Source organism: Pempheris klunzingeri, chromosome 4, assembly GCF_042242105.1.
Source record: "Pempheris klunzingeri isolate RE-2024b chromosome 4, fPemKlu1.hap1, whole genome shotgun sequence".
NCBI classification, from domain to species: Eukaryota; Metazoa; Chordata; class Actinopteri; order Acropomatiformes; family Pempheridae; genus Pempheris; species Pempheris klunzingeri.
Window position 1 is genome coordinate 27,681,109 of NC_092015.1, and position 15,551 is coordinate 27,696,659.

The window sequence follows — 15,551 nt, forward strand, 5'->3', positions numbered from 1 at the left end:
ATGGCTACTGTTAATTAACTGTTTTATGAGGACTGAGAAAACAGGATTAAACAAAAACAATGTATTACAGTACATTATTATCAAATGCCGTATAGAATTGGCTAAATACCCCCCCCCCCCCCCCCCCCGACAGCAATCAGTCTGAAGTCTGTTGATTAGGACGCAACGTCTGAAGACAAGGAACATCTTTTTACCCTCCTGCTCCAAATATGATCATATCAGAGAAATATGCTCCCCAACATGGACTAAAAAATGAATAACCCACTAATTAAGCTGTGAAAAGGACGTCTGCATCCTGCTGGGTGAAACCCAGACATAAATATCTGCCTCAGCATCAGATATTGTTTGGATTATTTAGCAGGATCATTATTTGATTCACATATGTTCTTCCTTTTTATTACCATATTGTCTTTCTGTTAATGTTGCGACAATGTTTAATGCTCATCAGTGCCAATAAAAGCATGAATTCCTAGAGATCAGAGAGAGAGGAGGAGAGAGAGGCGGGGGAGTGACTGAAAACATCTGTAGGGACACCACATCTTCCTTGTGTTCTTTATTGGACGAGCCTGATTTATTAAGATAAAATCGCGATTGTCAGTTGCTAGATTTCACTGAAATAAAAACATCTTTACAATTGAATTGATTATTTCTAGACAGATGGAAAACTGGCATTAATGCATCCAGCATGTTACACAGAGAAACTGTAATTTTCCATCAACATGAATATAGCATGAGTTAAATGATTTGAGTTCTGAAGTCTGTTATCCAGTCTATAGTGCAGGTGTCTTCATTATATCCAGAGAGCTGTCTGTAGCATCAGTGGCTCCAGAGGTTTTTAGTATAACCTCGGAAAGGTAAATCTACATCCGTACACATGTATTTTCATACACTGGAATGTCTATAAAGTGCTACAGATTTTTCTTTTCCTATCCATTTCACCGTATTGTAGACACACAACTGCAAGAGTTAGATGAGAGGCTGCATATTACACTTCTCTGTAATTAGGCACAAATGTTCTCATTACTCTGTCCCACTCATATGGAGGAATCCCCAAAAAGCAAACTTAGGGGCTAAAGGAAAGGGAATCAAGATTCCCATGAAGGCACACACTGCTGTAGCTCGTGTTTCTCCATCTGCTGCACAGAGTAATACAGGCGCACACACACAGCTCATTTCTGTCTGAACTGCTTTGTGTTCCCTTCGCTGTCCATGATTTTCAAATACAGAGAGAGAGAGAGAGAGATGTTTGGACAGACAGGTTTAAAAATCCCTCAAACTTTAAAACCTCACACTTTTCCCTGTGCTTCCCTTTTGCTTGTTCTCACGTCGTTTTTAGCCAACATATTGTTCAAATTAAGATTGAATGTGCAGGGTGTTGCAGGGCTGTGCAAACACAAACAAATGAAGAGGGAAGACTACACTTGAGTGCAGTTAAGAGTAGAAGCTCTGCTTGTTGTAGTAAGAAGTGAGAGCAGCTGGAAGTCCTCAGTTTCAAAATTTCCACAAGTCACTTAAAATCTCATATCCAGCTTTCTGTTTACCCAGTTGGTTTTATAGCAGTTTGAGTGGTCCAGTGGGGCTACAGTTTTACCTCCTTACTGCTGCACAAACACTTGGCCAAGGAAGGCAGGTGAGATGGAGAGCCGATACGAGGTCAGCACTGATAAAACACAAGGCGGTGACCATTTTAAGCATCAAAGCATCTCGTCTTTTTACGCAAACTAAAGCTGATCCAGTTCTGCTTAATCCTCGCTCTCTGGGAGTAGCAGTGCCAGGGTTCACAGTGTTTCTGTGGGTCATCTGAGGAAGACTGAGTGCACTCTGAGGAGTTCTCCAGGTTAAAAAAAGCTCACAGACTATCCGTGCGGGCGTGGCAGCTGTCACACACTCGGACCGGGTGGTCCCAGCCTCGTGAGGGCACAGGCCTGATGTGTGAGGAGCAGGAACCGCACACACCCTCACCACAGGCCCTGCAGTGGTGCTTGGACATCACCGGAGTGAAGGCTTTGGAGCACTGGTGGCACCGTGTGATGTCCTGGTCTGGCACCCAGTAGTCTGGCCGGGCCACATCTTTCACGAAGCCTGAGGGGAGTGGACGAGACATAAATGTTTAATTCAAGGTTTTCAGTCTGGATTCTATATGATTTTTATTAGCGCATAAATATCCAAATCTGAAGACAAGATCCTGTGAAAATGCATAATTCACACTGAGGCTGGTGTAAATCACTTAATGGGATCCCAGGCTTCATTAATGTTTATAATGTGAATCTCCACACAGCCATTAAATATCTCAGATGGACCATTAGATCTTTATTTATGCCACATTCCTTGTAGGTGAGCCATCAAATCCAAGTGGCCCCTTGGTATATCCACTTGGTATATCCGCCTCATTTGTTAGAATTTAAAGTCAATTATTTATTATATCAGCACAAATTTGGTGTTTGTTGCAACGCGGCTGTCGGTTTGTCTCCCCTCAACAGCGTAGCACTTTATCTAACAGACAAAACAAATAAAATGTTCTATTTTGAGAAAAAAAACAAACATTTCAGCTGGTCATTACATCGGCGATACAACAGGCCAAATCACATTTTTGCACTTTAAAATTGGTAATTGGCATCATGCTCAACAAACATCAAACATTAGTCAAAAGCCCAGAGATAATGTGCAGCCAGCTGCCCTGACAGAACGTGTGACGGCGAGATGCAGCTGCACTCACAGAGAGGGTAGTCCACAGCTGTGCTGACCATGTCCAGTGTGGACTGGGCCACCTCCGTCACCCGGCGCGCTATCAGACCGCGAGGCTCCACTTTACACACTGAAGACAAGAGGTGTGTGTGGGGGAGAGAGAGAGAGAGAGAGAGAGAGAGAGAGAGAGAGAGAGAGAGAGAGAGAGAGAGAGAGAGAGAGAGAGGGGGACAGGAAGACACACAGATGTGAGCAGCTATCATTGATACAATCAGCATTTAAAGACAAGAAACCTTTTTTCTTTCACCACTTTATAGTCTGGACAGCTAGAAATCTTGGACAGAATGCCAATTGTCCATCCATCCATCCATCCATCCATCCATCCATTGTCTATACCGCTTATCCTTAAGGGCCAACATATAGAGACACACTCACACATACGGACAATTTAGAGTCAATACTTAAGCTAACACTCTTTGGACTGTGGGAGGAAGCCGGAGTACCCAGAGAAAATCCATGCAAACACAGGGAGAACACACAAACTCCACACAGAAAGGTTCAAGGCTCAAACCACAAACCACCGCACCACCCGAGACTGCTCATGTTCAAGCTCATGAAAAAAAGAACCTCTTTCTTTATTAAAATGACATTTGTGTGATTAAACAAACTGCCTGGTTGACGCTCACTAACTGGTCTTACCCTGGCTGTTGGTGTCAGGGGGCCCTCCCTGTCGGTAGCAGGCCTTACACACCCTGACAGGGCCACTGCCCCAGCCTCTCTCTGGCACCGGCATCCTGTGGCTGGAGCACGGGTGGCAGAAACCTTCGCCACATGATCGGCAGTGGTGCTTCCTCTCCGCCTCCACAAACACCTTCTGACAGCCATGACAGGCCTGACGGGGAAGAAGAGGATTCCGTGATGGAAGGACAGACATTATGACTGCAGGCACCGAGTGAACGCTACAGTGGTTCAACAATGTAGAGCATCTGAGTGTTGCTCAGAGTGTGTCCCAAGCTGTTGTAATTTTAAAATGGGGATATATTATTACACGTGGCTTTGTGCATAATGACTTTGATCCTTGTCTCCTGAATTGTTCTGCAGTGTTTGTCGTTTGTCTCAGCTTTAGCTCTTCATACTCACGGTGATCTCCGTGTTAGGTCTCCAGTATGGCGGCGCCACCTGGTCAGTGAGCCAGGCAGCGACAGCTTTGGTGGGGCCGGTGCTGTACTCCGACACTGACTGGATCACAAAGTTCATCCCATCCAGGACCCTCTGGGCAGCGTTCTGGTGGGTGGTCAGAAAGGTGTCCGACTGAGAGAGGAGGGAGGAATGAAACAATGCATGAGGACAACTGAAGGAGAGTTCATCCCATAGTGAGTGACCAGAAAAGGTTGGTCAGTGAATCCCTACTGAAGCAGTGATAAGTGGCCCAAATGTATCCCTTGCAGGATCCAGGTGAAGCTTCCTGCACCCCAAACATCCAAGATCTTGTCATTATAAAGTCTTAATGGCAAATGGTATGTATGTCAATGCCATGTGATCTAAATGTAGTCTCTATAGTTTAAATGTTCTGGTTGGGCTCTGAGGAAAAGCTATGCAAGTTAACGATTAATTCATCCATCAGATGCCGAAAATGTTGCATTGAAACTATATAGTGGAGGAGGAAAAGACGGGCGGAGCACTCACCCCCTCCCAGACATGCTTGACCTCAGATCGCACCACACTGCTCTCCGGGTCCTGGTTCCCCATCCAGTACTGTCTGCTGCGGTAGATTACGCCGCAGCTCACACACTCCAACACATAGCTGGGAGGGAGGTGGGGAGACAACATGAGATGCCAGGATGAGAGGCAATTAAAAGGTGTGTGTGTGTGTGTGTGTGTGTGTGTGTGTGTGTTTGATAACGTACCCTGACCAGGCGTACTTGGCCAGTCCAAACCATGGGTTGTCAGAAGAAGCAGACGTTTTGGGGATGACAATCACCTCTCTGCCTCCTTCGTAGCACCTCTGGAGACGTGACACAGAAAATAATACAGAAAATATAGAACGCTGTGTTATCTTATTATGACACAGCATGTAAAGAATCATTTAAAAAAGGACAACACAGGATGACACAGCATGTATATAACCAGTACAGGATCCAAACAGCTGAGAGCACACAAAAAACCCATTTTGAACTGGGCCTGGCATCAAGAGTCAGTCTTACCTTACAGATAAGGACCTTGTTGTTGAACTGGTGTGCATATTGGCACAGTCCATCTGCCATGTGGGGGACCCTGTCTTTCAGATGGTTCATCCCATTTTTACAGCGAATGCTGGGGTGGAGACACAAAGCCAAACATTTCAGACCCACAGAGTCAGTGATGGGGGCAGTCTGAACGATGTGAACAGTCTATCAGTCCAGGACTGAATCCTCACTGTTGTGGTTTGTCCATAAATAATAGGCAGAAAGAGCGGAGGACTTTTCTCCTTTCCAAAAATATGGAAAACGCATACGATTTTATGTGTCCCACTGGGGAAACAGTTAACATCCACAACAACAGATTTCTGCTTTAACAGAATAAATTCCAACTCTGTGATTCAGCCAGAGACAACTAAAAGACTTGTGTGTGTGTTTTTATGTTTCCAGCTGGCAATAAAAGCCTGTAACTGCTGAAACAAGGGACGTTCCCCAACTCAAGTATTTACAGTAAAAAGAGTTTAGTTCTAATTCAGACAAACGTTTGGAAATTAAACATTCTTAGCAAACATGATTTAACAATACTCTGCTTTAAATAACAATCGGAGTCTACTCGCAACTGAGCGAAGGAGGAACCCTTCATTAAGCATCCAGCAGAGGAGAGCTCCAAGATTTGCAGCCCAGTAATAAAAGTAGAGGTGTGATATACCCATCCCTTACATTCTTAATTATCTATACTAAAAGTTGACTTAATTGAAGTATAAATTTCAGGTCCAATTCAATTCTCTAGAATAGAGAAAAGCTGGGACTGAGTACCTACTCAAAAATGTTTGTGATGACTTACTTGCAGCTGAGGCAGACAGCGGAGCAGGTGAAGTACTCGTCTGGGAAGAAGGAGTACAGGGCCATCTTGTCATCTGACAGTTCCCCACAGAAACGCTCACTTAGGGCCTGAGGAAAGGTGAAATGGAAGGAGGAGAAAAGGGGACAAAGGCAAAAGTGGACAAAAAACAAGGTAAGAGCTTGGACTAACTTAAACAACAAAAAAAGTAAAAGTAAAATTCTACTTGGTGCCTGTACAACACAGAAGGTAATGGTCCATCACTTACCTCCAGAGCGTGAAACACTATTCCAGGCTGGCGGGGGGAGCGTGTGTGAGTGTTCTTCACTTGCTGCCTGACGGCCTCCAGCAGCTTGCTGTAGTCAGTGGGAGGCGTGATGGTCTGGGTGCCTACATACTGCACCGAGCTGAAGGCCTCTGTCCCCAAGCCCAGGTCATGGAAACGCTTCTGGAGCAGCGTGTCGGCATGGCCGGTCACCTTAGAGTCTACATGGGAAAGGAAGGGCAAAGACATTTTTTTTGGACAGCAGGAACTACAAAAGAAGAGATTAAAATCCATAACAGATGGATTTTTGTTACTATAGTAACCTTGATTTATTATTTAGCTTGTATGTTTATGCATACATTAACTTTATTTATTTTATATTTTGAATGGAATATTTGTGTATTTTTGACTTTTTTTAGGTCAGGTTTTTTCTTTGGATCAACTACTGGACCTCGTCTCGGGGAATGAACACATCTCAACTCAACTCGGCGAGCTAGAACTGGTAGGAAAAAACTGACTCAAACTGGTTCGTGAAGGAACCTCTCAGGATTACATTTTTTTTGGTTTCCAAGGACATGAATTGAATTTTCCTCCTATATTTTTGGAGAACTTATTTGTGAATATTTGAAAACTATTGCACTTTGCAATTAATTGTAATTGAGTATTGATTTTTTTTTTTTTTTTTTGGGTAACCCATCCTTGACTGGGAACATTGTTTGTATTGATTGTTCCTTTTCCATGTAAATATTCTCACTAATACACACACTTTGCAGTGCTGTTCAACCTATTCATTTACATCCCAGGCTTCTTTGAAAGAACAGTCTTCTGTTGCAGCTATTGTGACTGTAGTCACCACCTGCCTAGCCTATATGCGTTACACAGACATCCTGTGAAAGAATTATGCTGGTAGAACTGGGGTGTGTTTTTCGTAATCACATACAGTGTATGCATGCCATTTAGTATACTGTACATCCGTCCCCTACCATGGCAGAGCAACTGGGTGTGTGTTGTCTCCTGGAAGATGATAACTGCTGGCCCAAGGGAAGAGAGGGGCACATCCAGACCACAGCGGCTGGAGAGGGCCCTGAGCTCTGGGGTGAAGTGTTTCAGGTAGGCCCCCGAGGCACTACTCAGGAACAGGAACATGTCGTTGTGGAGCCGTTCTGCCCGTGTGCGATAGACTACTATATCAGACACGGCCAACACCTGGAAAAGGGGGTAGATGCATTTCTGTATATCGCTAGAACAACAGAATTCACTGCAAAGTCAGGACATATGGAGAAGTGTAGTACAGCCGATAGTGTGCAAGGATTTGCTGATAAATTGCAGTACGAGCACAAGGAGAGATTGACATGGAAGACTTTTGAACACACACTATCCTACAAGAGTGCAGCATGTAACTAGGAGCAGATATAAAAATACTGTCACTTGTATGAGGAAAATAATTTAAAGAAGATATTAATGTTTTGCTTACCCTTAACCCCAAACAAGCAACCCTCTCGCACCTGAGTGCTGCAGCACTACAGGGCACTAAAGCCACCCTGAGCTGGAGCTGGGGCACTGGGGGCCCTGTCTGGGATCTATTAAGATATGTATGGGGCCTGTACATGATTGACAGCTACCTATCAAGTTGTCTGTGCACAAAAAGTACAACGGCACTGCAGTGAACTGTGCGGTGTGTGACGTGAGGCAAACCTTGCTTTTGTGAGTCACTAATTTATGTCAACACATCCAGCTATCAGTCAATTCCAGCAAAACCAACCAGCAACCACTAGAGTTACCTTTAGCAGCAGCCGCATCCTCTGGTTCTGATTGGCCGCAGCTCCCAACAGGCCCTCAGTATCCAGGGTGACCAGGCTGAGGTTGGGGTCGTATGCAGCCCACACTCCCACCGTGCAGGAGCTGGGGGACTTGGAGGTGTAGAAGACACTCTCTCCCCCGAACAGGATGTGGTTGAGGGTGTGAGACTTGCCATCACCAGTGTTGCCAAAGATGGAGAGGACCTTGACTCCTGCCACATCCCCACAGCCGAGTCTGTCCACAAACTCTGACTCATCTCGGACCTGCGGGGAGGAGGGAGAACACCAAGTGAAGAGGGGTTCACGAAGAGGTGGCTGCCTTAACAAGATATCATTATCTATCCCGCTAACTTCATTCAATCAAGGAGAATTTGAGCATTCAGCATTGAATGACAAAGATCCTTAACACGATAAAATGAAAAACTGGATTATCTACGTTCTGCCGAGCCACTGAGTCTATTTACAGTTAGTCCTGAATCCTGAATAAAATCTGTATAATAACCGCTGCACTTCCTAATAATGTGCTGCTGTGTCTTCAGCTCCCCCAGTAGTGCAGTATAAAAATGATCATTATCGCATGCACTTTGTACTGCTGAGACAACAACACACAGAGAAGGGAGGCTCCCTGCGGGTCAGCTGGACCGGATGACTCACAGGGACTTTCCAAAAGACAAACCCGTTAGTAGTTTCAATTTCTATCAGGGATCATGAGCCCGTGTGTATGTGCAGGCTAAACGGCTAAAGGACTTTCATTTTTGTACATCAACGGGACTTGAGGGAGATAAGTCTGTCAGTAGCTAACTGTGTTAACTTAAAATAGAATAACCAGGTGTTTTCGGGTTCATATATGACCACTGTGGCTGTTGGCACCTCAACAGCAGACAGTTAGTGGCCTTCATCAGAAAGTCTTATTAGCCTAGCAGCTAAGTGCTAGCAGCTAGCGCTAGCACTTAGCTGCCGTTAGGTAACTTTACCTGCAGGTTTTCCTGTTCGTCCACCAGCAGGAAGCTCCGGACCCCTTCTGCTCGCTCCTCCGCCTTCACTGGACCGATGGATATGCTCTCCATTTCTTTCATCAGTATTTCCGACATCGTTGTTTAATTTCTTATCCCACATTTCCGAAAGCTCGACATGACTGTTTGTCTGTCAATCACAACAACAGCGCGTGCAATGGTGACGCTGTGGGAGGGGCCAGGAGGCACGCAGGCAGTGACGTCAGACGCACAGCGTGAACGTCGGGTCGGCGTCCTGGTCTTTGAGCTTGTCTGGAGCATCAGCGCCACCCCGCGGTCAAAGGGCAGCACGACACACGTTACCTGCCATTCAGGAAACTTGGAAAATGAGAGGAAGCATAAGATTACATGAGATGATGCCTTCACAGGCTCGTGCATTCTCTGTATATCCTGTGCTACATTCTTTGACATTACTATGCAAACCGCAGAAAATCCACACATTCCAGAAATGTGTTTTACTTAAAGCTGACTATGATGGTTATTTTTTAAACGGCAACTAATGCATAATCACAGCAATGCACAGGGAATCAAAGTTTCCATTCAGCTGGCAGAGAGTGTTTTACTGGAGCAGTGCTGCCATGTTAGAGCTGCTTGCTAATGTTCATTAAATATTTGTTAGCACAGATCTATAAATATCACATGTCACTGAATGGCTTCAGAGAGGCGCCACTGCTGCTAACATGACATGGAGAAAGAAATTCCAGCATTGCTGCTCTAACAGTCGTTGCTTAGCTCCTTCCTTCCTTCCTTCCTTCCTGCCTTACTTCCTTCTTTCCTGCCTGCCTGCCTTCCTTCCTTCACAGATTAATTTAATGTTGTAGATAGTTTAAATTGACACTAGTTGTTGAAACAAGTCTTAGTCTAGTGTAAAGCATTTGTTTGTGTGTAAAACAACAATACTAGATGCATTCAAGAAAGAATGCATCCAGGGAGAGACAGCAGATGGGAAGGAATTAAAGAAGGAATTAGGAAATAAGGAGGGAAGTATGGAGGCGTGAGGAGATTGGAGAGGGTCCCAGCCTTTCTCTGGGCTCAACCATGAGAGACAAATGTCTGAAAGAATCAATTATAGGCCTACTCCCAACCCATTGCCCCTGATTAATGAATAATTAAAGCTGCTCAGTGCACACTACCTAGCATGGATAACATAAGATTAACCATCTATCAACATGCCACCACTGCTGCAGATGAAATCTGAATATAAGCTCTAAAATAGATAGTAAACAGTTGTTACTGAGGGCTTATCACCTACAATCTACCATAACACACTATACAGCTTTTCCTCAGCAGAATCAAGCTGACCACCTTCACCGCTGTCCCACCACATGTATGCAAGGAAACATTGTTCTGCATGATTTCTTGATTTTCATTCATCACCAGCCATAAGTGTGAAATGCGCCCATCAAGTTGTCACTTCTATGATGTGATGAAGCAGCCAGTGCGGATTCAAACCTGCAAGACAAGAAGGACAGAAGAGGAAAAGTGGCCTCCTCAGACTGACTGACAGTCCCAACCCATCCTTGACATAACTGTGGACGCTTTTTTTTTTTTTTTTTTTTTTTTTAATAACACAAATTCGGAGCTGAGGGATGGCTTTGCCCTTACAAGTCCGAGGCGGGACTGTGGTCCACTTAAACCGCTATCCCCGCTGGTACTTGTAGTGCGCTGCTCCTCGGCACGTCTCATGTTGACATGCGTAAAAGACTACACTTCCCCAAAGCTGTCACGGAGCGCTCCCGCCTCCCATTGGCTGCCCGCTCCAGCCGCAGCCCCAGAGAATGAATGAAATTGAAATAGCTGCTACATTACATGTACAACACCGGGCTCTGCAGTGTTGCATTCTATCATACTATATCAAAATGGCCACAGCGGTACAGAACCCCCTCAAATCGTAAGTACAACACATTTCCTCAGCCTGTGCGCTCGTTCTATTTGTGCATGCTGTCAGTGCAATTTGGGAGCCTTAAATTCCCAGATATTTATCAGCATGATTACCAACACGTCTATACATGCAATGCATACAGCAGAGATGGAGATAATGTCAGCGGATGCGGATAAGCCCTAAAGAAAAGTTATATTTGAATCTGACGGGATGGGGGCTCTGTTTTTTGGCACGAGGGGATTATTGTGCGCTCCGATGCAATTCAGACAATCATTTCCCTGAGCCAACAGCAGCGTGTGTGCAGGGATATGGAGGAATGCTGGAGGTAGATTTGGGTGACCCGGTATGTCCCTTGTCGGAGTGGCCAGCCAAGATCACGGTCAAAGCCGGGCTGTAGTGGCGGGCTGGCCGGGGGCGCAGGGAGCTTAGATGGCTTTACAGAACCTGTGTGCACATTTTTGGACAGAGAGGGGGGTAAACAGGTAGGCAGAATGAAGCTCACCGCAGCGCTACCTTTACTGCCGGACCTCTCAGATGTAGCCTATAGAAGCAGAGGTAAATACGCTGGTGTAACTCCGGCACTTGCTTTCATCTTCCGCGCCTATAATAAAGCCTAGAATAAAACCTCATCGCAACCTGGCGTTGTACACTTGTCCGTGCATCTTCACGGACATTTATTTCCGCCAGCGGTTCTTTGAACAGGCGGATTTCCCGTGAAGTTTCTCCAGTAATGATTCCCTTTGTGCAGGTTTTTTGGGGGGTCTTTTTTTTTTTTGTTTGTTTTTCTGAGACTGGTTTCAGCGGAATGCAGACGCCTGCTGCCCGCCTGGGCTCCCGGCCAAAAAGGTGGCTGATGTGCGTCTGTCAGCGGGTACTTACTGAGATGTAGCCGAAAAAAATCCCACAGTAGCACCGATATAAACACACAACCGAGGAGTGTTGGAGCACACAAAAGATGCAGCTTAGGCAGTTTGAAACAAAGAAAAGTCAGGGACCTGTGTGCAAAAGCAGGGGCGCACATCGGATGCTGCACAGGTTTCACCTGAGCAGGGATATGGGATGTAGACTGCCTGCCTGCCTGTCTGATTGTCTGCCTGCCTGTCTGTCTGTCTGTCTGTCTGTCAGCCTCTCTGAGATGCAGACACAGGCGACATTTCGTGCAAATCCATGAACGGCTGCCCTGTACGTGCCTGCTTTGAAGAGCACTTCACAGGAGAGAGGAAACTGGAATGGTACTGATTGGGCAACTGTGTGCTGCCCTGATTGACTGTGATGCTATTTTAGTGTTTTGGCCAAATTCTTTTTACTCATACCAAGGCGCACACACCACAATAACAAAATGCAAGATTAATAATTCAGAGACTTAGTCTAATAATCTAGTATCCAGAGGTGTCGTGTGATGATGGGACAGGAATGGACAGGTGGACAAGACGGAGGCTCCAATGTGGGACCTTTGAGCTCAGAGCTTCCTCTCCTCTCCTTTCCTTGTCTTCCTCCTGTTCCTCCTCTCCTATATGGGATGCTCATCCAAGCGGAGCCAAAGTGTGGCCAGATTGCTCCCACAGGCCCTAACTGACACCATGTCAGGGGGATTAAATTGACTGATTTGCATGGAATTTATGTGGTACCAGGACAGAGAGGGAGACGTGGCTGTGGCAGCAGGAAGAAACCAGGAAAAGAGTAAAAGGAGAAGAGAGTAAATGGTTAAAAGAAAAGGGGCTCGGGGCCAGTAACTAATGAACTAGCACCCAATTTTCTATGGTGGTCTCACATTGATTTTAAGTGCTTAAAGTTAGACAAAAGGGGGAAAAGAAGAACAAAGCAGCAAAGTTGTCAGCCAGAATGAGACCTGCGGGGATGCTGGCACACTGTGTCTCTACAGCATCTGACTCTACGTGCTACACTAAAGCCGTATGTATTTATTACACAAGGCCGCAGCCATCAACGCTGCCTTTAACATCTCACCCACTGTATAAATGCCACCGTTACGCAGTATGGCTTTAACTATGTTCCAGTTACCACACTGAGATCGGCTTTTAAACAAGCCCTGGTAATTAGCATGTCTACAAACAAACTTGCTATTAGAGGCTTACAAATTAGAGGCCTATCCTGTAAAATGGGCCAAACAACTTGCAAAATTTGGTTTAGTGTCGGCTCTAATAGGACGGCTGGCTGTGCGCCGGAGACAATGCCTGTTGTGTCCCTAAATGTCCTTAAACTTAGTTGAATCTCAGCAATAAATTATCATTAATTCAGCATTTACAATTGTTGTCCATTGCCCAGCCAAGTGTGAGTGGGCCTTGCTGTGTGTGTGTGTGTGTGTGTGTGTGTGTGTGAGTGTGTGTGAGTACAGGGGTGGTTTATTTGTGTGAAAGCAAATCAGTGGAGGAGAGCAGTTAGCTCCAATCTACTGGGCATTTCCCTACCAGCCTCTCTCCGTCTATCTCTGGATTAGAGACTCCTTTAATCTCTCTTTCTTGCCTTCTCCTCTGCTTCCCTCTCCAACTCTCTCTCCGTCTTATTTCCTCACTGTCCTGCCATCACCCCTGCTGCCCCGTCTTCCCCACTCGCTCACTCCCTCCCTCCTTCTTCATCACTTTCTCCATCCATCACTCTTTTTCGCCATCTCCCTTTTGTTCAGCCATTTCCTCTCTGTCTCGCTCGCTCCCTCTTTCCCATTTCCCTTCTTTTTCAGCCTCAAACCATCTGAGCCCCCCCCCCCACCATCCAAACCCCACCATGGTTCTTTACATTGTGAATCAAGGCATGCCACTATTTTAATATTCAGCAAAAGAAAAAAGCACCAAAGGAAATTCTCTATGCATTTTGTCAGATCCCTTTAAATCTTGTTGGATGGCTTTTTCCTAAGAGTTCCTTCAGAGGGATTTACTGTAGATTTGGACAATCTACTAGTTCACTGTTCACACCAAATTATACTATCACCCATTTGTGGCCTCGCAGAGTGTTATGCTGGTTACAAAGAAGATATGAAGGATCATCCAAATGGTTGCATTAAATTCTGACGTTGCCAGCGTATGAAGTAGTCGAGAAAATCCTTACGAATATTTTAGCGCAATGAAATTAAATTGCAAGTAGGAATTTGACTTTACAAATTTGTCAAAATGGCAGTTTGATGTGGTGTGTATCTCAGCGATATTACTTCTTTGTGCTGGTTAGAGGGGGAGATGTAGATAATAGTGTGCTGTGGTATTGGCAGAGGTTGTGGCAGGGCCTATATGATATTATTTCTGCCCTGCCTGACTGAGCCGAGCTAAATGAGTTCCATGTAATAACCGGCTCTGTGTGCAAACAGCCCCACGTGATGGTTGAAACCACAGCCTGAGCATCCATTTCTAGATCTTTCTTTCTCTTTCAATCTCTCCCTTTCATTCCCTCACTCGCTCATTTGTGGTATCACCCGTGTGGAGGGAGACAGACAAACACACACACACACACACACACACACACACACAATGGGAAACACACTCAGTCGCACTCTCTCATTCCTTTTCTTGCTCTCAGTTTTCTCTTTATTCATATGGGAGTGAGCCCGGGGTCTGATGTTTTTAAGGGTATTTCTTTTTTCCACTTATTCCTTTCATCATCCCCTTATTTAGACGTTCTATCTGTTTTACTTTGTCTTTTTTTTGAGAAGACAGGATGGAGAGAGACCGAGAGAAAGAGAGAGACATAGATAAGTATTTTTAGCTCTATGACCTATTTCTCCAGTGCTACCTAACTGACTGTCAGTCAGCTCCACTGCTTTGGGACCTTGTGTGACTTCCAGCCAGGAAATTTGGAATTTGTAGTTTTGTTTGGTTGCAACTTGTAGTCCAAATGCAAAAGGTGTGGTGAGAGAGAGGGAGAGAATTAAGCAACCCTCTCCTCTCCTCTCCTCTCCTCTCCTCTCCTCAGCATTATTTCTTCTCTCTTGTCATTCCCCATTTATATTATTCCCAGTGTTTGTGCGTGTCCAGTGGATCCCTATCAGGAGTTGTCAAGGGTGGAGTCAAGACAAACCAATGGCTGCCTCCTTCTGCAGCACTTTAATAAGGATGCAGACTGGGGTGGGGGGCTAAGAAAACACACACACACACACACACACACGTACACACACATGCACACCCAGATACAGGGGTAGGGAATCCATCGCCATAATAAGAGGCCAAGTGCAGTGGTGATAAATCTCACCTGAAGGAGCTGTTCAGAGGCAGATTGCCTTACTCTGATGTACTGCCCTCAATACACACTGCAGCTAGCTTTGGGCTATATACACCCACATACACAGACCAGGAATGCATGCACGCACAAATACAAATAGTCAGCATGCATAAATAGGTATGCACTAATGGGAATGTGCATGCATACGTTCTAAAGACAAAAACACACAAGCATACACAGCCACAACCATAAAACATGCACACACACATTCACAGAGATGCCCATGATTCACAGGTTTATAGTGACTCCAAGAAAACCACACCCAGTGGACAGCGAGGGAGATGAAGCGCAACTCTTCATTAAAATCACACATAGCAGCTAACACAAAGTTCTGTCAGGAATGACATGATGTGTAACGTGGCTCTGCCTCCATCTACCTTCCTCACTCTGTCTCTCTCTGTCACGTCTCTCGTCACGTTCAAATATGCAAACAGTCAGTTGCAGATACGCACACACACATATACGCCCGCACGGATGCGGTGCTGTGACAGCAACTCGAGGTAACTGACGTTTTCCAGCTGGTAGTGTGGCAGACATCCACTCCTGCGCACACACACACACACACACACACACACACATTCTTGTCTGTCCATCTGTCTGTCTGTCACTGTCACAGCGAGTGTGTGGCCTCTTTGTCTTTGTGATTGGCATGCACTCTGTCACTACAC

General features: G+C 45.5%; 2 protein-coding genes across 2 annotated transcripts in view; one reads left to right on the top strand and one right to left on the bottom strand.

The window, feature by feature from the left end:
- Positions 1 to 5: 5 nt before the first annotated feature.
- On the bottom strand, positions 6 to 8,918 carry LOC139200222 (zinc finger FYVE domain-containing protein 1). Its single transcript, XM_070829470.1, has 12 exons — positions 8,742 to 8,918; positions 7,750 to 8,031; positions 6,952 to 7,174; positions 5,972 to 6,189; positions 5,707 to 5,813; positions 4,890 to 4,998; positions 4,593 to 4,690; positions 4,372 to 4,489; positions 3,826 to 3,996; positions 3,385 to 3,577; positions 2,717 to 2,815; positions 6 to 2,082 (listed from the first exon to the last, which is right to left on the bottom strand). The coding sequence occupies exons 1-12, from the start codon at positions 8,856 to 8,858 to the stop codon at positions 1,850 to 1,852; spliced, it is 1,968 nt and encodes a 655-aa protein (XP_070685571.1). The 5' UTR covers positions 8,859 to 8,918; the 3' UTR covers positions 6 to 1,849.
- A 1,546-nt stretch (positions 8,919 to 10,464) lies between these two features.
- Positions 10,465 to 15,551, top strand: part of dpf1 (double PHD fingers 1) — a 37,064-nt gene continuing 31,977 nt past the window's right edge. The window contains 2 exon segments of the mRNA XM_070829234.1: positions 10,465 to 10,479; positions 10,481 to 10,671. Of these exon segments, the coding sequence (XP_070685335.1) occupies positions 10,465 to 10,479; positions 10,481 to 10,671 (206 nt within the window).

What these genes read in the sequence shown, in the direction of transcription:
- LOC139200222 (XM_070829470.1), bottom strand. Translation starts at nt 8,858, where the DNA reads ATGTCGGAAATACTGATGAAAGAAATGGAGAGCATATCCATCGGTCCA. An exon ending in CACCCAGTTGCTCTGCCATG is followed by an intron (nt 6,190 to 6,951) that starts GTAGGGGACGGA and finishes TTTCCCATGTAG; the next exon opens with ACTCTAAGGTGACCGGCCAT. An exon ending in AGCTGTGGACTACCCTCTCT is followed by an intron (nt 2,083 to 2,716) that starts GTGAGTGCAGCT and finishes CACTCCCCTCAG; the next exon opens with GCTTCGTGAAAGATGTGGCC.